This window comes from Botrytis cinerea, chromosome 1 (genome assembly GCF_000143535.2).
Source record: "Botrytis cinerea B05.10 chromosome 1, complete sequence".
Taxonomy (NCBI): domain Eukaryota; kingdom Fungi; phylum Ascomycota; class Leotiomycetes; order Helotiales; family Sclerotiniaceae; genus Botrytis; species Botrytis cinerea.
In genome coordinates, this window is record NC_037310.1 from 1015294 (window position 1) to 1037425 (window position 22132).

General features: G+C 44.9%; 7 protein-coding genes across 7 annotated transcripts; 3 read left to right on the forward strand and 4 right to left on the reverse strand.

The window, feature by feature from the left end:
• The first annotated feature begins 1986 nt into the window (after window positions 1-1986).
• On the forward strand, window positions 1987-5008 carry Bcvel2. The gene is made up of 7 exons (XM_024690333.1): window positions 1987-3024; window positions 3132-3186; window positions 3262-3341; window positions 3391-3776; window positions 3842-4082; window positions 4141-4334; window positions 4393-5008. The coding sequence occupies exons 1-7, from the start codon at window positions 2717-2719 to the stop codon at window positions 4482-4484; spliced, it is 1356 nt and encodes a 451-aa protein (XP_024546101.1). The 5' UTR covers window positions 1987-2716; the 3' UTR covers window positions 4485-5008.
• Window positions 5009-5544: 536 nt separating this feature from the next.
• On the reverse strand, window positions 5545-7365 carry Bcerd1. The gene is made up of 3 exons (XM_024690334.1): window positions 7107-7365; window positions 6999-7048; window positions 5545-6943 (listed from the first exon to the last, which is right to left on the reverse strand). The coding sequence occupies exons 1-3, from the start codon at window positions 7195-7197 to the stop codon at window positions 5837-5839; spliced, it is 1248 nt and encodes a 415-aa protein (XP_024546102.1). The 5' UTR covers window positions 7198-7365; the 3' UTR covers window positions 5545-5836.
• Window positions 7366-7497: 132 nt separating this feature from the next.
• Window positions 7498-8941, forward strand: Bcpex10. Its single transcript, XM_024690335.1, has one exon. It carries the CDS (start codon window positions 7566-7568, stop codon window positions 8673-8675), a length of 1110 nt encoding a protein of 369 aa, XP_024546103.1. The 5' UTR covers window positions 7498-7565; the 3' UTR covers window positions 8676-8941.
• A 338-nt stretch (window positions 8942-9279) lies between these two features.
• Window positions 9280-11903, forward strand: BCIN_01g02760 (hypothetical protein). The gene is made up of 3 exons (XM_001549914.2): window positions 9280-10103; window positions 10165-10878; window positions 10935-11903. Exons 1-3 carry the CDS (start codon window positions 9421-9423, stop codon window positions 11743-11745), a joined length of 2208 nt encoding a protein of 735 aa, XP_001549964.2. The 5' UTR covers window positions 9280-9420; the 3' UTR covers window positions 11746-11903.
• A 1912-nt stretch (window positions 11904-13815) lies between these two features.
• BCIN_01g02770 (hypothetical protein) lies at window positions 13816-16041 on the reverse strand. Its single transcript, XM_001549912.2, has 2 exons — window positions 15524-16041; window positions 13816-15456 (listed from the first exon to the last, which is right to left on the reverse strand). Exons 1-2 carry the CDS (start codon window positions 15698-15700, stop codon window positions 14134-14136), a joined length of 1500 nt encoding a protein of 499 aa, XP_001549962.1. The 5' UTR covers window positions 15701-16041; the 3' UTR covers window positions 13816-14133.
• Window positions 16042-16896: 855 nt separating this feature from the next.
• On the reverse strand, window positions 16897-19148 carry Bccyp51. Its single transcript, XM_001549911.2, has 3 exons — window positions 18821-19148; window positions 18568-18765; window positions 16897-18510 (listed from the first exon to the last, which is right to left on the reverse strand). The coding sequence occupies exons 1-3, from the start codon at window positions 19064-19066 to the stop codon at window positions 17386-17388; spliced, it is 1569 nt and encodes a 522-aa protein (XP_001549961.1). The 5' UTR covers window positions 19067-19148; the 3' UTR covers window positions 16897-17385.
• Window positions 19149-19694: 546 nt separating this feature from the next.
• Bcdga1 lies at window positions 19695-22124 on the reverse strand. Its single transcript, XM_024690336.1, has 3 exons — window positions 21607-22124; window positions 20721-21554; window positions 19695-20671 (listed from the first exon to the last, which is right to left on the reverse strand). The coding sequence occupies exons 1-3, from the start codon at window positions 21934-21936 to the stop codon at window positions 20186-20188; spliced, it is 1650 nt and encodes a 549-aa protein (XP_024546104.1). The 5' UTR covers window positions 21937-22124; the 3' UTR covers window positions 19695-20185.
• Between the last annotated feature and the right edge of the window lie 8 nt (window positions 22125-22132).

Genomic DNA, 22132 nt, shown 5'->3' on the forward strand with positions numbered 1-22132 from the left:
TTACGAGTTTCCAACACATGCAAGAACATTCCGTTGGGTATGGTGTTCAAGTGCTTACTAGAGCTTGGTGAGAGTATGGCGTATAATCGGACCACGATCATAGATTAGCTTTGCACCAGTGGACCACTGCTGCTGGTCATGGAGAATCTCTCTTCTAAGCCTTTAGTCAGGAGGACGCAATTCACTTCACCAAACAGGATGATGTAAGGCACCTTGTCATTTAACCTCGTCGTGACACTCTAAGGAGACCTAGTATCTATTACTAAACCCTGATCCTGATGCTTGCATCTACGGTACTTTACCAAACCGACGGTAAACATCTTCCTGGCACCTTCGTTATCCATACCAATCGGACTCCCCTATTCTTGTTAGCATATCGCCATCCTTGATAGTCGAGCATGGGGTAGAAAGAATTGTATGCCGAGCTCATCAAGGTCTGATCACAAACGATCTTTGAGGGTACACGCGATCTGGATTTTGAAGAGATGGAGCGATTGAAGTGGTAGCTTATTTAGCTTCACCTCGAGTTAAAAATACATCTTTGTTAATTCCGTGATTTTAACTCGACGGCTCTATCAATATTACTTCGTATACGATACGGAATCATCCTGAACGGTACTTGGTGAGATCCAGGGGGAAGCGAGCGGGAACCATCCAGGAGAGGCATCTGTTCTATGATCAAGCAATAAATATCAACCAGTGATCCAAGAGGGCTTCAAAAATGATCCGTAAATGATCTTGGGAGGGGACTTGGTACCTATCACATCTCAGCATGGCGTATTGTTGTATGCAACCTAAACTCCTGCCGCTTCACTGCCGCAGCATATCTCTCCTTTAAGACGACCCAGCTGCTCCCAGATTTCCAATTCCCAAACTGTCAAACGCTCGTGCATATGCTGGGTTGCACATTTGCTATATATTTTTTTACCTCTTAGTACCCACGATCACCCGAATAGATCTCTCAATGAATTCCAACTTTTAGGAATTCATGCTTAAGAACGCCAAGTATGCATTGCATGTACGCCGCCAAAGACAAGCGATGGTTAATTTTCCCAGACGAGTTTCATTGGGGTAATTCTGTTTAAAATTTGTGACGGCTGCACTGCAACACAACTCATCATCAACCCAGCAATTTGGGCTTTGGTGACTTTTGGGTTCCCATCGGAATTTCCTCCCTTGAAACTGCTGGGGTGGAAGGGGATAGGGTGATATGACATGATGATGTACAGTAACGAGAATCCAATGAGATCGATAATTACAACCATATGGTCTGAACTGTTTTAATCTTGATTGGTTTCCATTCACAAAATCAGATTAGTATAATGTCTACGACGTGTTGTAGGTATAAGAATTGCTTACAACATTACTCATTGAGTAGGTGGCCTCCCTAAACCGAGACTTTACCAGTGTCTATACCTAGAGTAGTGCAGTGATTTTTGTGCCGTCAAATGAACGATTAAGAAATACGAAAGTCATAATTATTCAGGTACAGCGTAGGTATGTATGTACACCCAGGTACCTAGTTAAGCCTTGTAAATAACAGCCACGAACTCAAATGACAAACACCACCATAAGTTTCAATAGCAACAGCTTATTAGGTTCCGGGAGATCAACGAGTTGCAAAACTCAAAGCGAATGGAATATCTAGTATTACTGCAGTAGGAATGAAACGGCTTGCATGTGTAGCTCCATTCCACGCTTTTCAACCCGCTGTCAAATCTGACCACGAAATCGAGCATTAGTTCTAGATTAGGTGGCTAGCAAGGCAGCGTGGGCAATGTGGGCAGTGGGCAGTGGGTAGTGGGCAGTTAGTAGTGGGCACTCACCTACTCTAGCAGAACTAATTACCCCTTCATCTGCCGAAAGCCCCTCAAAGACCCTCAAGCAAGTTTTAAGACACAACAGAAAAATTGTTTACGTCGTGCACTAGGTAGGTAGGTGTCTGGTGCCATCCACCTGTTACGGCATTGTCACATTATCCCACCTGTCTGACAAACTTTAAAATTCTGTAGAGGGTAGGGTGTTTCTGTGGGAGATGTCTGGTGGTATATCCTCTCTGAATTCTCTCACCAAGCATTCGCCTGGGAACTGCCATACGATCAGCCGAGTAGACTCCATCTGTCTGAAGGCTTTGAAGGGGGAATTCGATCGTCTATACCCGGTCCACGCTCGACTCCTGCCACTCCCACACACTATCATGAGAAATGCCAGTTCCCAGCGCCAGTGCCAGTGCCAGTGCCAGTGTCCACATGCCTACTCCCTCCGTATATAGTTATAGTACATACAGACACATCTACACACCTACACACCTACACACCTACGTATATCAATTTTAGCGTGCAACGCTGCACTGAGCTAGGAGAACATCCTATCGCGGTTCCGCGCTTTTAAGATTATCCTTTTGCAACCAGGATCATCTTCAAGGTTCTTCCTTTTAACCAAAAACCTTCAGACGGAACTTTTTCGCTACCGAATTATTTGAAGCTACCTCCATTATCGTCACCATCTCATAGAAGTACATATCTAAACCGTTCACCTCATCTATCCTTCATATCTTCGTATATACATGCACATTTATACTCTCACATACCCATACCGTCTCTTCACATCTACACAGCATCATAAAGAATTTCCGTTGTTCAAATCTTGAGAAGAAAGCATTAATCAAGGGCTAGGCTGTCATTGACGACGGCCAAATTAAAATTATATATTAATCATGAATACTACAGCATATGCTTCACCACCTCGCGACATGCATCCTCGATCAACCATGCCAAGTCTTCACGATACAACATATCGATCTGGTCCACCTCATCAGGGAGCTCCGTACTCGATGCCACAAACAATGGCATCTCAACATTCCACCATTTCCGCCTACGAACAATACAACAATTCTCTGCCTGTCTCTCGCCCTCCTCCCCCAGAACATTTACCATCCTCAGAGGCCGTGTCGTCATTTTCTATTGGGCTTCCAGGTCAAGAACCATCACCTCGGTCCATTACTGTAGATGGGAGAAAATATACGTATGTTTTGACTTTGGATCTAAATCTCCCCTCATTTTGGTCAGGGGTGGCATGTTAAACTTCGACCGTCTTATCGGGGCGAGCGTCGCTGATTGAATTTCTCTTAGTTTGGAAGTCCAACAACAACCAAAGCGAGCTCGAATGTGTGGATTTGGAGACAAGGTAAGAATCGAAGAATTTAATGAGAACCCATCCTCTCATGTGGTCTCATTCTCCATCATAGTTAACCATATCTAGGATCGTCGGCCTATCACTCCTCCTCCATGCGTTAAACTTAGTATAACAGAGATTGCCACTGGGAAAGAGGTAGACGTCAAGTGAGTTACAGCACCATATGTCTATACGCCCATTCTAATGTCTGAACAGCAACATCGAACATGGAATGTTTGTGCTTAACGTAGACTTGTGGTCAGCGGATGGCGAACGTCCAGTCAATCTTGTTCGCCACTCGCAAACTTCTCCTTCGATCTCAGCCACAGTTCCAGTATCCTATACACAAATACAAGGAGGTGCAGCTGCATATTCGAGCCTACTTCCCGGACAAAGTCAACGAGAGCCCACCAGCCCAACCTATGGTAGTGCGCCACCTTTCCAGGGAGCTGGGTTCAGTCCGTTTCCGGGCCCTCCACAAGTGAGCGCATACTCACAGCAACAACCCGGACAGCAATCGGGTTACGGTGGAAATCCCAACTACCCACCTCCAAATGGATATCAAGTAGCACCTCAACAGTCAAACTATTATTACCCCCAACGTATGAACCCTTACCAAATCCGATGACTACAAATGTAAAAATATGTACTAACCAGCTTTTCATAGCATCTCAATCCATCCCAAGCCACAATAACCAAGATCCTTACCCCTCTCGTCCTTTCACCCCACAAGATCTGGGAATAGGTCGCATACCCATAAGCCAGACAAATCCCCCACAAGGAATGTTCACACGAAATCTTATTGGCAGTTTGTCGGCTTCTGCATTTCGTCTTACAGACCCGGATGATCGAATCGGGATCTGGTTTGTGCTTCAAGACCTTTCCGTCCGAACCGAAGGGGATTTCCGGTAAGCTATCAATCTACCTAGTCATTGCTTAGTACGTCTTGTACTAATATTAAAGCAGCCTTCGATTCTCATTCGTCAATGTTGGTGTTCCTTCAGCACCACAAAATAACGCCAACTCATCGTGTTCCGTTAACACTGGCAAGGCCCCTGTTCTTGCTTCATGTTTCTCGGAGGTGTTTAAGGTTTACTCCGCAAAGAAGTTTCCTGGTGTGGTAGAAAGTACACCATTAAGTAAATGCTTTGCTACACAAGGTACGACCATACTCCTCTTTCTAACAGCTCGAAGAATTGATTCTAATGATATTAAAAGGTATCAAAATCCCAATCCGAAAGGATGGAAAGGATGGTCCAGGAAAAGGAGGAAAAGACGGTAGCCGAGGCGATGACGATGATGACTATTAGAAGACTGGCCTTCGTCTGGTCTTACACCTTTCCCGACAGAATTTTTCTTCAGAAACCACGCGCATATACGACAACATTCCTTGGGGCAAATCGAAACGCCGCGCATAATTTATTCCCCCAATTTTTATTATTATTACAGCTCTATTTGTTCGAAGTCAGGTTCCCCAGCGCGTGCTTGTTCTTAATCTAATTTGTAGAACGTGAGCCGAGATCAGAAGAGAAAAGAAGGGTAAAAAGAAATTACTATGGGCGTTACGTTTTATGGCAGACATACATATCCATTTTCCGTATTGTGTTGCGTTTTTCTGCTTGAAAAAAACTGGAATTGGCTTGGATACAGGGACGGCGTACGGCGCGGCGATACAGGCATGGGTTTTGTTTGAATGTTGGTTGATCTACAGCTGGGGTTTATTAGTTTTTCCAAGCTTTGGAAGAAGTGAAGGAGTCGGTATACCTACAGCTGTGCAGGTAGGTAATCCTTGATGTATAGAACAGCCATTATGGTATATTACATATTCACTTCATACAATTCCAGACGTATCTATGCATACCTAGGTACCTATGCAATCGACGATTGTTTCCGAGGTCTAGTGTGAAGTCCTCAAAGATCATAAGAATCGATCGATTGAAGAGTTTTTGCGTAGCTATCTATCCTCTACCATGATCAGGGCGATGCGATAATGTGGTGATGGCTCTTTGTTCACTTTCTCGTGTTGTCCCCCGAACTAGCGAGAGGGGGCTACAGGGAGAGGAGAGGAACGAAGGAGAACTCGATCGATCCATTGACTACATATCATCTGATAACACTCGCGGGCGTAAGGAAATTTAATACTGAAAACTCAAGGGAACACATAACATCTACACTATTCATTCAACGTGAGTATAGAGGATGGGTCATAAAGTGAAGTGGAGAGGAGAGAAGAGAAGAATAGAGAAGGAGTAGATGTATGCAAATGCAAATGCGATGCGCAATCGCCAGACGAGAAACGTAGATTCATTCTTCTATTCTAGATAGAGGTGTCGGGGATTATTCAGTGTTCACAGATCGAGAAATTCATAGTGGTGAGTTTAGATGATTATAGTATGAGTAATACATATATATATGTGTGTGTGTGTGTGTGTGTGTTGGTTGGCTTGGGGAATCAGTTTCCGCAACCGTTTCTAGAACTAGTCGGCTATATCCTACATTCGATTGATTTATGCGCCCAATCTCTCTTGGTATCATGTCAAGCATCTGAACATGCATAGTCCTACCCACCGAAAGATCTAGATTTCGCTACTGCACGTCCATTCGTATTAAATGATATAATCGACTCCAGTCTACTTCTCCGTATGCATGAAAGTCCTACATCTTAATCACTATAGTCATCCTCGTCCCTATAATCGCCTAATAGAACATCATCCACTCCCGGGCCACCTAGCAATCCATTTGCATTGCCCTTCTCCTTTTCTCTTCCCCATTCCGTCTCCACTCTCAGGAATATCCACATCCATCTCCTAGCAACTTCCAAAACCTCCAACAAGAAAATGCCGCTTTCAAAATCGGCGAAATGGTCAAGATGAGGAGAGAGTTTGAGAGACCATGTGAAACGGAGAAGGAAATCAAAGAGAATGGTCATGTAGTAGAGCTCTTTTGTAGGGAGGTATAGGCGAGGTCGAAGGGGGTAGGAGGCTGTATTTCTTGATGACGGAGTGAGGAGAGTGAGGTCCCAATCTTTAGTCACATCCCAGTAGAAAGAGTATAGAGAGTTGATGAGTACGCTTAGTAGCCAGAATCGATAGAGTGTTGTTGTGGTGATGTTTATCGAGGTTTCATTTACCGAGAGGTTTCGCTGCATAGCAGAGAATATTATTACAGGAAACGCTGTGGAATACTTGAGCGCATTGGCTAAGTGTTGACCACCCCATCCAGAAGCTGATGAGCGTGAATTCTTAACTCGTAGGTATTCGATTATGCATTGTCGGAAACGAATAAGTGAGGGGATCGCGATCATAATAGGGACGATATATTGCCCGCCACAACCACGATCAGGCCGAGAAGTTGCGCTGCCAGAAGGGGTGAAGAACATGCAAAAGGAGACGAAAAGGTCGGCTATTATTTTCGCATAGGAGGTGAGAACATCAGCCAGGAGGATGTCGCCAAATTTGCCTTCATTAGGAAGAGCAAGGCCGCCAACTGAAACACGCTTGAGGGCGGAGAGGAAATGGAGACGGCCAGAGTAAGATGCGCGGCGTAAGGGGACCAAAAATGCGAGGAAGAGCAGGCAAATGTAAGTTATTGGAAGAAAGTCATAGTAGACTACTAGAGCTGGGTCGCGGTGGGAGAGTGCCCAGAAGAGGAGGATGAAGAGGACAAGGGGGATTGTGAGATACGTAGCAAGTCGATACGCAGACAAATGATGCGGAGGATCAGTTCGTGGAGAAGCTCGTTGTGGGTATTGGATGAGTGAAGGAACATTCTGCGAGGCACTTGGGTTAGAGAGTTCTAGGAGTTTGAGTGAAATGATGATTTACAATTTTAACAATTGAAAGATAATGAAGATTTGCGCCCCAAGCCCAGACTCCTATTGAATGTCAGTAAGTGAGCTTCACAAGCATGCTTGGTAGAAAAGTACTACATACCTAATACAATGATCAATGCAACCCTATAGGGTAAGGGAAGAGTGCGACTGAAAGAGTCGAGCTCATTCTCAACAGCAGGGTCTCCATCCATTCTACCGCCTATTACAATACCACATCTGATGCACCAAGCTGATAATGAATGACTGGAGTGAGGTGTAACAAATTCAATTGGGGTATATGAGCAAACAGCACAACAATACTAGGCAACTTAATGGAAAGGGCGACGTTTACATATGAATATCCCAAATTAATCTGATACGTAAGAAAGCCACATGGAAATTGGATAAGAGTAGCCTCGAGCTATCTTAGCCACATTGTGGCACAAGGCTGATTAACTGGCGGAAAGCTTGACCTCGGCTCTCAGCTCTTGATTCATGGATACATTTCTCACGCAACCTCTGTGAAACTTATCAACCTCAACTCTATAATAATATTTCTCTTTAAAATCTAATAAATATAATGACGGATCATGTATCTGAGATATCCCCCTCGGATGTCAAGGGTCCATCCTATCAGTACCCATTCGCAGCAGCACCAGACATTATTCGATCACATCAAAAAGATGCATATTTTGAAGGAGTTCTCCTGAACCATCTTTCAAATCTCCTGCGCCGGTTGTATGGAGCAAGATTTCTTCACACGTATACCAATGAAGCGCGAACATTTTCCGAATTGCTCTATCTCGGTCTCACAACCTTCATTGGTAACCGCACATTAGGAGAAGAGTACTGTGATATTGTTCAGATCGAAGATGATACTCTAAGACTTCCCGACATTTCTCGACGCGCAGGCTATATTTTGAGTTCAATACTTCTTCCATATTCTCTTACCAAGATCCTCCCATCATTTCGCACTCGCATCCGTAATAAGCTCGAAGCCAATCTTCGCAAGCTTACCCGAAAAGCACAACAAAAGTCATACTCCTACAAATTTCAACAATATATTCTCACCCATCTCTCAACAATCACGTCACCCTCGCCCGTTCACGCCCTTACACTCACCGTCTTTTATTTTTCGGGGTCTTATTACCAACTGTCAAAACGTCTATTGGGACTACGTTATATCTTTACAAAGCGCATTGCTCCATCAGAGCAACGTGTAGGATATGAAGTCTTAGGTGTACTTCTCCTCCTTCAAATGAGCGTGCAAACCTACCTCCACCTAAACAATACCTTCTCCGCCGACGTTCCTTCCACTGCACCTGGAAGTTCCGCAGTTCTATCTAATGGCGTAGAAATCCCCCTTGACTCCCCGTCTTCCCCTAGCGTACTCCTCGCCTCATCCTCGGCTATTCCCCATTCCTCCAGCTCTATTGGCAAAACTACAAATACACCTGTGCTAACAGGCGCACGATACGATCTGAGTAATGACAAGGTTATGGGATGGATAAAGGGCGAGCAAAACAGAAAATGTACCTTGTGCTTGGAGGAACTGAAAGATCCGAGTGTGTTGGGATGTGGACATGTATTTTGTTGGAGCTGTATTGGAGATTGGGTTAGAGAAAAGCCGGAATGCCCTCTATGTAGAAGAGAGGTTTTGATTCAACATATTCTCCCATTGAGAGGATGAAGGGGCGAGCATTTGGAATAGGAGTTCAAGCGAAATCCCGACACGGACATGATGTTATGAATAATTTGGAATGGATGCATACAAGCGTTATATAATTTAATGTTGAAATTTACCTATCGGGGCAAGATGTTTAGATCAATCTTCAAATGGCGTATAGTAGATGCAGGTTTCAAGAGTTCGGACTGCGGTCCAAATCCTAAACTTTCTAAAATTCCAAACCTGCAAATCGTTGGATGAAAATTTCATTTACTGTTTAGCGTATATCAACTTCATTTATTATCACAATCCTTGTTTCTCTCAAAATTGAGGCTCTCGTTTGCTGCATAGGAGCGAATACATTGGCAGAAGCATGCCCTCGATCACAAGTGTTGGAAGCAAACAGAAGCTGTATATGAAGGGGTGATCATAAATAAGTCGTTTGCAAATGTTGGAATTTGACAGGATACCCAGACTTTGAGGTGCATCCACCCGAGGTATCACAGCCACCCTGAAAAGAAAATAGATACAATCAATAAGTATCACGCATGATATGCATGCGAGTCGGCCACAGACAGTCTGAGCTTCGATTATCAGCAGGTAAATGAAAGAAATTTGAATGAAATCAGGAGATAGAAGGGAATCAGCGTTTGCATCTGATGGACCGTTTCTTTTACTGAGCGACAAATCCCTCTCATTTGTAATTTCTCGATATTCATTAACTCCTCATCTCACGGCCGAAGTCTAACAGTTTCCTATACTCACCAAAATGAACATTTACGATGTGTCAGACATGTCTCAGTATTTACAGATACTGAATCGACAGCGGATGGCTTTGAAAGCCGCCATGCGTCGTCAAGGACAGTACCCCAAAGACATGAAATCTCGGCTAGAACTCATTAGGGACTTTACGATGCATGCTTTATTGGAGCGACTGTACTGGCCTCTGAGGCAAAACAGCAATCAATTGCATAGTTCCTTTGTTGCCAGTACATATGCACCATCTACTACACCTCTTAATAAGTTGAAGCCAATACACATCAAAGACCTGAGACTAGAAACTCATCACCGCGGTAGCTACCTTCTCGTCCGGGCATCAACACCTCCCATCAGAATGACGGCGATCATGGCTATTGTTGAGGACGAAAACGAAGATGGCATACAGCTACAGCTCTACCAGCAGCCGGACGAGCGAGTTCGCCCAGCTACAAGTGTCATTATGAAGAACGATGTCTTCCTAGTAAAGGAGCCGTATTTCAAAACTACAAGTGATGGTGGTTATGGTCTTCGAGTTGACCATGTGAGCGATATAACCTACCTCGATGCACATCACAATCTATTGCCAGAGAAGTGGAAGCCTACGGTTATCGATATCAGTAAGACTGCAGATGACTGGAAGCAAGAAGGAAATGATGCGATGGAGAAAAAACAGTATTGGAAGGCTATTGAGAAGTATTACACAGGCTCTCCTATTACAATTGAAGACTCTTTTCGCTAACCCTTAATATCATAGTTACACCGCGGCTCTCAAGTGTAGTCCTTCAGTTCATCTTGCAGAGATAATCCGTCTCAATCGCGCATTAGCACATCTCAGGAATGGAGATTTTGATGCTGCATTAACAGACACGAAATGCATGGTTTCCCTTGAAGATGCACCAGAAAAAGCACTGTACCGAGCAGGACAAGCTTTATATGGGCTCGAAAGATTCTCCGAATGTCATGATATTTTCGAACAACTCTGCGCAAAGTTTCCCAATAATGCTGCTGCTACCACGGGTCTCAAGCGTGTTTGTCGCCGTGTAAAAGAGCAGGAAAGTGGAATTTACGACTTTGGGTCAATCTACAAGGAGCTTTCAACAACTAGACCACCACACCTGGATCACGCAACGTATGTCGGACCTGTTGTCGTAAACTCTTCCCCGAGTCGTGGGCAAGGACTATTTACCACCAGAGCCGTGAAGACGGGAGAACTTCTTCTGTGTGAAAAGGCATTTGCTCATTGTTATGCTGGAGTTTCAGAAGACTCGGGTGCCCATGCAAAAACCACCCTTCTGATCAATGTCCATATGAACAGAATGATGGTTGGCACGCAGGGCGATCTCATAACAGCTATCGTACAAAAGCTCTGGAAAAATCCATCGCTCATTCCTAAATTCCAAGCGCTTCATCGTGGATCTTATAAGCTTGCGAAAGAAACTGAGGTTGATGGGAAACCGGTCATTGATACGTACGTTGTCTTCCTGAGATAATTTGTCAGATACTAATGTCATATTTCGTGAATAGCTTTCTAGTTGAACAGACCATGGCTCTCAATGTTTTCGGCTGTCCTCTCTCTTCCTTTGAGTGCCAGTCAATAGAGCCCGAAGAGGTTGACAAGCATCACTCATGCGGCATTTGGCTCCTGGCTTCCAAAATCAATCACTCTTGTCTCAGCAATGCTCGTCGAAGCTTTCTAGGCGACCTACAATTGGTTCGGGCTACAAGTGATATACCCGCGAATACGGAAATCACATACTGGTACAAACTGCCAACGGGAGAGAGCGACGAGATGCAGAATGAATTGAAACATTGGGGATTTCAATGCAAGTGTATCATCTGCACTGATTCGAAAGACACACCGAAAACCGAAATCACAATGAGAAAGAAGCTGCTCAGAAATTTGAAGGCAGTTTTGGACGCGAGCCATGTAGCTATTCCTCAGGCCGAGTGCCTGTTGAATGCCCTCGAAAAGACATACAAGCGTCCAGCCATCGAGGTTCCACGCCTAGCATTACGAGAATCATATTTCCGACTAGCTCGAGCTTACTCCCAGCGGGGAACGACAGACAAAGCTGTATCAACGACGCTACGAGCCTTGGAGTCCATTGGCTTCGTGATCAAGAATGCAAGCTTACCTGCGCTGCCTGGTAAAAATCTTGAGATTGCGAAATGGGAGTTGATGCTGCCTGGAGTGATTGAGGCATGGATTTATCTCTGCACTGTTTATTCTGCTCTGGCTCCGCAACACTTGCAGCAAGCGAGAGAGTATGTGAAGTTATCGTACAAGATTTGCATGGGAGAAGATCACACATTCAAACAGATGCACAATGTTTAGGGAGGGAGAGAAGTGTATTCATCGATTGTTGACTATTTTTTATTTTTTATTTTTTATTTATTTTCTTGGAGATACGAGATACAGTATTACATAATGAAGACTTGATTCGAATCATTTCCAGAAAGTCTGGAATTCTATGAGCCTCCTTGGTTGGGTCATTCCTGGGTATGCGTATTTCGCGCGCGGTTGAAGCGCCTCTTCGTGGCCGTTGCATTGTTGTTGGCCTCACCTCATAACATAACCTACCTACCTAACATCTGACCCGATCTACCTACAATCATCAAACCAATTCTAACATGACAAATTGTCATTCTTCATGACTTTTTGGAAAGTGGAACGTGAAGAAGAAGAAAGAGAGAGAGGTTGGTTCTGCTGGCACTAGTACTTCCAGGAAAGTGCTCTTCGTCTCTCCAATTTTGAAGGGTAGTATCGAGTCGTCAATTTCACGCAATCCATCATATAATGATCTAATTATCCAGTTATCCAATAATCTAGTCATGTTTCCGGCATTCAGAACAACACAGCCAGCTAACATCCAAAGGCTACTTGGGGTAAAACTATACATATTTTTTTTCTTTTTTACATATATTTCAACCCCCTCCTCCCCCCCCAAAGAAGATCCAAGGATCTCTCATCCTACTCACCTCGTGAGACCTTTTTCCGTCCCCGTAACTCCTCCACATCTAGATCATCTGAGTTGCTGAGTTGCATCTAAGATGAGTAACAGACAAGGCTAAAAAGACAATGACAACTTCAGCAAGTCAGTAAGTAAGTAAGCAAGTAAGTCCAAGTGAACGGACGGTCGAGACCACTGGCTGTACAGCCATGCCATATGAGAGAACCTCTGTTGTACTGCATATCCATAGTATGGTATAGGATTCCGTATCCCTCTTCTCATCCCATCCTATTCCCTTTCTCCTCAATTAATGTATCCATCTTTCTAATCACACTCACTTCTCCTCTCTTCTTCTCTATTTTTCTTTTCTACGCCAAAGAAAGATTCTCTTTCCATTGTATCAAATCATATAAATTGGGGAATCGATATATTTCCGACACACGAAATATCTATCCACATACACACGTACACACGTACCGTACCCCATACCATACCATACCAAACATCTTAAAGAAAAGAACAATCCCAATCAAATCAAACCGATCTCGAGGATCTATTCTTCACTACTATTTATTTACTCGCAAGAATCCACCCTCTCAATTCACTATTCACTATCCTGCACCCATCATTCTTCGCATACCCACCCACCCAACAAACAAACAAACACTAGACTTTCCTCTCAAATCTCAAATCTCAAATCTCAACCCCCCCCCCCAAAAGATGCACATCCCATCTCTCCTCTCCGCCTTCCTCACCTTCCTCACCCTCACAACCCTCACAAGCTGCACCCCCCTCGAAAGCACCCTCACACCAACTCCCCAAACCAGCCCCCTCACCTCCACCTCCACCTCCGCCCCCAGCTCAGGAACCTACCTCCCACCCCCCCACAAAAGCTCTCTCACCTCCTCCTCCTCCTCTCCCACCCTCCTCCCCAACACCACCGCCCTAATCCCAACTCCCTCCTCCCCCTCCCCCACTTCCCCCCTCGAATCCGAATGGAACAAAGTAACCAACTGGCTCAGCGGCAGCGACGCCTCTTCTCTGCACCACTCCAACCCCGGGTTTTCCTCCCAGGGAGCATGGTTCGCTGTCGGGATTGTGGCCGTGGGGGTGGGGGTGGGAGCGTGGTGAATGTAATTAATGGGTACTTGTTAGGTTAGGGTACGTACTGACCGAGATATATATATATATAACACGTAAGATGTGGAATAGATTGAGATGGAGTCGGGAAGAAGAGCGGGGTATACGATCGATTATAGAGATCATAGATGAAAGGAATAGCGACGCCGCTCGCTGGGAGAGTCGGGTTGCGCAAATTTGACATCCCCTTGGGAGATAATTACACCTATTTAGTATTCAACTTGAGGCTGGTCACTCCACCCACTTTACATAGCGAAATAATCATGCCATGCGAATTTACCTCGTACATATAAGCACCTATTGGACAAGAAAATTGGTATCAAATTAATTTGCTCTGCAAAATTGTTTTAAAGTGGCTTGTTTTTTTGAGTCATTATAGGATTGAAGTGAGGACATCTGCTAGTCCCTCTTGTAAATTTCCGACCAACATGCATTCTTAACAAAATTTTCCTTAGAAATGGTCCCGTCTCTATCTCTTTATCTACTCTACTTTGCTCTAATGAAGTGCAATGTAATGCAACGCCTTGTGCAATATCCAAACGCCCTCGCCATGCCCAACCCAAACGTAATTAAAAAGATGCAATAGAATAAACCTTTGGATAATCTCTAACCCATGATGACCAAGAAATAAATCAGTACATCGTGCAACCATTTTCGGCTCTCGCAAATGCATTCGCAAAGAATTCTTGCATCGCTACGTAATGGAAGAGGATGCCACCCAATACTGCGAAATGCCAGAGATTGTGACTACCTCCAACATAATCAAATGCACCTGGGCACCACCTTTCAGGTACTTGACTAGCATAAACGAATGCTCCGACTAAGTAAACAGTAATACTCTTGGCGAGGGGGGCGTAGAATTCCGCTGCCCATGCTCCACCACGAGTGAGATTGAGTTGTAAGGCAGGAACAAAACCAGTTGCGCCGAGACTGACGTAGAAGGCGACACGTGCCCATGCCATATCTTGTCGATTGAAGGTTGGATGCCAAGGAAGAATAACACCCCCTAAGCCTAGAGCAGCAGTTATGCCCATGTATACCCAGCGACTTACAGGCTCGCAATAGAATGCCGTGTAATCAGCCGTCATGATAGAAGCGGCAATGAGTAAGGAGATGCCGGTATAATCAACACAAGCGAATCTTTCCAAGAGCGTTTGATCGGCTACACTGTTCATCGTATGCCACATAGTACTGCAGACTAGGCATTTACAAGCAGCAAAGAAGAAGCATGCCGCAATGAAGACATCGGCGTTCGTACTAAGGGAAAATGCGTGGCTGGAGGGGTAGAAGTAAAATGCGACTGATAGAACAATGAGCAAACCGATTGCATGCGACCAGATATTGACAGTTTCGTTTGACAACCCGAACATCGATTGGACGCATTCCACTTTTGATTCGGTAAAGCGATAACCTTTGACGATATGTGGGTTGACACGCCATGGAGTAGGGAGGTCTTCGTATCTGATGAGCCCGTGTTTCTTCGCTCGAGCGATGGCGTTTTCGATGTGTTCTTCTACCGTCCCGGCTGCCTTCTTGGCTCTCTCGAAACCTTCGTCGACCACTTCTCTTGCCTTTTCCAAACCCTCATCCACAATTTTGCGCCCCTCGCCCATCAAGCTTTCCGCTGTACCCCTTAATCCCTTTTCCTTGACTCTATATGCTCTCGTTTCGAATTCTGACAGGATGCCTTCTAACAACCCAATCCCCGTATGAACCTTCTCATGTAATGTTTCGTGCGCCACCAAAGCATCTTGGTATCTCGATTCAACCGTGTCAACCATGATTCTCGCCCTCCTTTTCGTAGCCCCTAACACTTCGCCAGAAACCTGCGAACATCTCTCCCTTACAGCCTGCAATGTTGCGTATGACCATAGGATACTCGAATCGAAGGTCAGATTTCCGTATTTCTCAATGAAATCTAATCTGCGCTCGAGTTCTGACAGGAATAAATCGACCTTTCTTTCAGTTAGAATTTATGCGCCACAGGATAAAAAATGACCAGGCTAAAATAAAATAAAATACCTTAAGCATAAGACTTTCCTCGCCATCCATTACTTGCTCACTGCTTTTTCGTCGTGGGTGAAAGGAAGAATGTCGTCTCTTGCTTAGGGGTTTGGCTTCTTCTCTCCCCGACGCCATCGTACTGGTAGTAACATCTTCGTAAGACTCCACCGTCAAAGATGACGCTGCGCAAACCATGGCTCAGGTATATTTTTTTGGTTCACAATATCGATCGTCTGTGAAACGAATTGGCTTCTAGTCGTCAAAGTGTAGCATGAAAAAGATGTAGAGAGGAATGCGAATTTCGTAGGGTGATATGAGGTGGGAGAACAGGAGAGACCGGGACGGCAACAAAAGATATATTAGGAGAAGACCGAGGAACGCTACGGAGGGATGCAGAAAGAGAAACCGTGAGTGAAGAAGGAAAAGTATGTTCTTGCGAAAAAGACTTCTGACCGGTATCACAAGAGTAGCATATGAAAGTAAAAGCGATTGGAGCGGAATAAGAAACAAGCAGACGGCCGAAGAGTTGGTTGATCAGTTGATAATAAGTTACTTTTTGATCCGAGGGGTCTCAAATGTCCAATATAAAACTAAGCAGGCAGGATAAAACGAGTTAATCCGGAAACGGCAAGCTTTAAATTCGGAAACCGTCTGCGGGAAATTGTTTTGTTGAGCAGACCAGCATCGGGTAAATTTCTTGGGGAAATTCTTTTGGGCCTGCATTGGGAGGTGATGGTGGATGGATTGGTGGAGAGGAAATGTTCATTAGTCGTGCATATGTTGGATATGACTGAGGTAGGCAGGTGGGTGGGAAGATCATCCTTGGAGATAATACGATATGAAGAGAGAATCTCATCTGAACAATATACCTGGGCAGAGACTAGTCGTGCTGGTCATGTGGTGTATCGCTCGCAAGAAGGGCGAAGTGTGTCGATTAGACTTCATCTAGAAGATAGTCGGAAATCAAACCAGCCAAGCACGATACCGTGCATAATACACACGCGCAATGATCGATAGCAGCAGCAACAGTACAAGTGTGATGCCCCTGTGCTTCTTTATACTTTGTGTACCTCGCCGGACCTACCTTAGTCCCTGGTCCATAATCCCCATGGCTGATACATACATACATACATACATACATACATACATACATACATACATACATACATACATACATACATACATACATACATACATACATACATACACATACACACAGCTGCACATACACACACCTGCACACCTGCACACACACACACACACACACACACATACACACCTTCAGCCTTATCGCAATCGCCACACAGCATCAAGGCCCTCCCTCCGTTCTCCGGGCAAGACTCGATTGAAACATTCCCCAATCACCAGAGGCAAATCCGGCAGAAAGGGTGTCCCATGTATGCGCAATATTCCATGGGTCTCAATCCAATTACGGTCCCTCGTGCATGTCAACCGCCCGCCACTTATCCGTTTTCCGGAGGAGAATCCACTTCATCACATTGGCATCATTTGCATCAATCACGGGCTTGTTCCGTTCCTTCCGTCGCCCTTCATATTTCCCTCGAATGACAAGTGAGTGAGTGCATTGAACAATGCTTTATTAATGTAATTACAGCCGAATCATATTGTTCATCCCCTTAAGATGGTGCCAATCCACCAATTCACAATCCGACCTATATGACAAGACTCCAACATACAGGGAATATCTTTCAATCAACTACCTGCCCCCCCCCCCCTCTTCCCCAAAACTGGCCCCTTCCTCTGAAAGATTAAAAAGTCAGGGTATATTATTAATATTTCTATGAGCATCGAACCATTAAAAACTCCACGCAATGCCATGTCGTCATTGTAACCTATCCTCCATTAATCCATCCGTTCATTTATCGTCGCTCCCAAGCTACAACGGCTGGCGCCAATGGCCTGGTGAATAAACTTGCGTAATCGGTACCAATCACATCCTTGCTGCCATCAATGTTCTTAAATTTGAACAATCTAACGACAGTTGCCATGATCGTGACAAGCTGTACAGTCGCGAATTGTTCACCAATGCATCTATGTCTGCCAGCACCAAATGGAAGGTAAGGACTGGAAGCGCCTTTGCTAATCATTCCGTAACCATAATCTTGGAATTCCTCATCCTGATCATTTCCAACAACACGGCCGGAACCAAGATCCCATCTGTGAGGATCCCACTCAAGTGCTTCGGGGAAGAATTCGTCATCTCGACTTGTGCAACCAGGAGATGCCATAAGTGTATGTGATGTTGGAATGACATATTTGGTTCCGCTGATTGGCATTGGTGTGGTAACTTTGCGCATGATAGAATGGATTGGGGTGTGGAGGCGTAGAGTTTCCTTGAGAACGTTCTGATGGAGAGGGAGTTTGGACAAATCCTCATACTTGAGAGCAGGGAGATCAGCACCTAAGACTTGGATTTGTTCTTGGTAGAGTTCTTCCATAATGTCTGGGCGTGAGGCGAGGCGAAGCATAATCCACGAGATAGAAGATGAGGAAGAATGTTGTCCGGCCATGAGAAGAGCAATCATCATGTTAGCGATTTCCTTATCTGGAACTGGAGTTCCATCCTTGTAAGACGAGCGCATCAACTGCCACATAATATCAGATTTGAACTCTGCTTCCGTAGCTTGAGCACGTCGGTTTTGAATGATATCCATATAGGTTTTGGCTACAGTTCGCTGGGCATGATCGCGGGCACGGTTGTGAGGGAGAGGGGCCCAGTGAAGCATAAAGTTGATAGGACTGAAGCCCATGTCGAGGTCGTGGTAGAGAGAGGCAAAGGAGGTATCGAATCGATCGCGGACTTCCTTTCCTTGCAGAGTGTGCGAAGCAGTGTAGATGGTGATTTCAGCCATAGCGGGACCAATGTCAGCAGTTCCCTTTGGACCTTTGAACGCCGAAGAACGCTTCATAAAGTTTTCCACCTCCATTTGTATGATTGGGACGTAGGATCGGAAAGCTTCTGTAGACAAGCCAATTTTCATGAACTATTGCAGCATGGTCAGCCATCAAGTCCCCTTGCTTACCGCCCGTAATAAACTGACCTTCTTTTGCTCCATCAACTTCGCATTTGGGCAGTCGTAAACTACATCTTTGCCAAATACGGGGGTTGTCAAAACAGTATATATCTCCTCCGCGTTGAGATCCTTGAGCTTGCCATTGAGAATAAAGTCGTTGCCCTTGCGTCCGAGATATACGGTGGTCTTCTTTCCAAGCAAGACAAATGTGAAAATGTCACCATACTAATACACAAACATAAGTCTCCAGACAATGAACATGGGGATAAAAAAAACATACCTTTGCGCGACAATCGAAGAAGAATTTGTAAGGGTCCATACCATAAGTGATAGTGCTGCCAATTACTGGGAGCCAGTGGAAGACCATGGGAGGCTCATTGGGGTTTGCAAATAACACTTGGTTCAAAACATTGAGAACGACAGATAGAACGATGAATGCTGCCACGCCAGCAGCTACAACAACGCCAGTTGACCGCTGCGAAATTTCCTGAGCCAATGGCCCGGTTACAGCTTCAAGAATCCCCATCGCATATAATGCCGGTGCACAAATACACGAAAAGGTGGTGTACAAAGTAGAGAAGAGAAAGTTGAGAAGACTTGTCGTGCCAGAAGTGCGATGCGAATTCTCGACACTTTAAATGGGATATTTCTTCAAAAGGAGACAGCAGGGTACCTTGTCGTAGTTTGGATTTAAAATGCGTTGATTGGCCACACCGATTTCGTGTTCGTACCTGAGGTAAATTTTCGCTTGAACAATCTCACTAGGGAGCTAGGCAATGGCTGATGAAATTGGCTCGAGTCTGCAGACGAGTGTAGGTAGGTGTTCGATGTATCGTACGAGCCATGAGAATACCGAACTGATGGGCTCAGGAGGTCACTCATCATCGAAACATAATTGGCACTTTCGGCGTGATGACATGATTATCTCAGGATTGTACCTCCAGCGTAAGATCCGAATTAGATAATAACCTCCGTCTACTAGTGTGGAAACATCCAGATTCCAAGGGGTTGAACAGATTGAAGGGAATCCTTACCCAATGGATACTAGGTGAATTCACTCTGATCTCTAACTGCCCACCCCCCTTTGTGTCTATTGTATCGTTGGTAATACTAGTCAGTGTACGTAGCAGTCGTTGTCAAACAAAGTCCACGTATGGACTCAAAAGATGATCCATATTTCAAAGCACAATATTTCATTGGTCTCGAGACGTTCGAGTGATATTGAAAAATGTTACTCGTCTGGGAAATTGGTATGATCTGGAGGCTGGAGCACATAGATAATTTCGATAAATCATATGAGTAGGGTCATGGAACCGAACTGGTACATTCAAATATGAAAATTGAACTGCAAGCTTCATTCGCTGTCCTTTCCACACTCACACGTAGTGCCAAAGGCAATAAATATCATGAACAATTATAACGCTGACCACCAACGATATGAAGAACATCCATCATTCCGCTCATGCTCTTGCTCTTGCTCCTGCGAACGCTAGACACGGTTTGTTTGAATTGTAAACTAATAATATCGATGTGTAAATCTGAGTGCCAAATAATATTATTTATACATAGAAGTGAATCCCTCTGGCGCTGATAAGCATGCCAAATCCCAAAATGCCATGAAAAGAAACCCTTACAAAGGAAAGCTTCATTCAACGAGCTGGAGCTCACCCTTCCTATTAGGAGCAAAATCGTCCTTCCATAAGTCCCATAGCCTCTCCAGTTCCGTCACATATTCCTCGTGAACGCGATCAATATCCTGTTGTTCTGGCGTTTTAGATTGAATTACTTTAATCGGCCGGCCGACGACAATATTTAGAGGCCTTCGATATGGCATAAGGCCAACATCGTAGTTGAAGACGCCTCTAGCATGAAAGAGGGGTATGGTAAATCCCATCAATTTCTTAACCAGTAATTGAAATTTGTGGATCCATGGGTGTGAGTCGGCTGAAAATTGATCATAAAGATCATTCTCGCCAAATGCTAGAACCGGAACCAAGTCTGCACCGGTTCGGATGGCCATCTTGACGAAACCCTTGCGACGTTTAAGGACCAATCTGAGACTGTATGGCTGTGCATCCAGTGATTCTGCTGCGCCTCCAACAACGATAGTAATTGCGCGACCCATGCCCTCCTGGTTTGATAGTTAGCATCTGATCACGGATACGATTGCTCGAACATACCCTGTTTGGTCCGCCCTTTGAAAGTAGATTCTCGCAAGATTCTTTAGACACAGACGCAAGCCCCATTGCTAAAGCGTATTCACGATATAGTGGTATTCTGAAATTAGTATCTAACGTGAGAAGTGTATTCTTGATACCAGGGAAGAGCTGAGAAAACCCAAGAGCTTCAGTAGCAAAGGCGGCAAACGCCCCATGGGAGATTATACCATGGGGATGATATCCGAATATGTATTTCCTCGTCGGCGGTAGCTCTTGAGTTCTGTGTAACCGGGCTGGAAAATAAGATGCAAACAATGACCACACAGGTAGCGACCGGAAGAAGTTTGAACGATGGCTCAAAGTCCCGGATATTGAAGCCTTGGATGTGATGAGGTAGATCATATATGGGATCAATATTGGCCAGAAAAGGGGTATCGCGCATAGAAAAAAGAACATGGATACAAAAATGGCGATGCAGAGTGTGTGAAACAGTACCACCAAGGTTTGAAGTCTGCGTTGAAGTGGAACATTCATTGGGGCCCATCGAATGCCGCTTGTATGCCATCTTTGTCCAGCTTGTCTCCCACTAACCAGTTTTTCGTCCTTGGGCTTTGGGGCCTCACTGTGATCCCTTTGAAGCTGTTTTTCGTAATCCCCTGAGGGCTTCACGCTGATGAGCTTGCTGCCATTTTTTTCGTTTTTGAAGACGGCCGTGTTGTGCTTGGTATTGTTCTGAGTATGAGCCATTGTATTTGTGTTCGCGTCCTGACCATTCTCATTAGACCCATTTGATTTTTGGGAAGATGATTTTCGGTGCCTCTGTCGAGGAGGGCTTTTCGGGGTATCGTCGAGGCCCTGGAATGTTAGCTTTCAGAAAAAAACATTGAAGGCTCCTTCCAGCACAAACCGTTGCCGAGTATTCTCTTTTCGACTCCTGCCTATCGAAGCTTGGTCTTGTATCCTGTTCGTCGGCAGATTTGGTAGAATCTGAACCGTTCGTATCCACGATCCTCAGAACTGACACTTTGTGCTTAGGTTCATATTTGCCCGTGCCATTCGCACTCGGGGCAGTTTGTCCATTCACGCCATTCTCTCTGTTTTCGTTATTTTCATTGCTTCCATCGTCTGGCGATTCTGGTGTTTCCTCGGCAGCGTCGGCATAACTTTTGGGTGGAAGGTTCAACTTTTCGCGTTCTTCTGGCAGAGCAGGCTCTGGATTTAACGTTGGCCCTGACATAGTAATGAATGCACCCCGTCGCGAACCGGATACAATTGATCGATATCGTAAAAAGACAAGCAGTAAAACAGATACAGAATACTAGGTGGTTAGAAGGAGGGAACTGCTGTTTTTCATCTCGGATATCTAATAAGTAGACCAGTCTCGCATTGACCAAAAATAACTTGAGACTATGACGTGCCTCTCTCTGAACGGG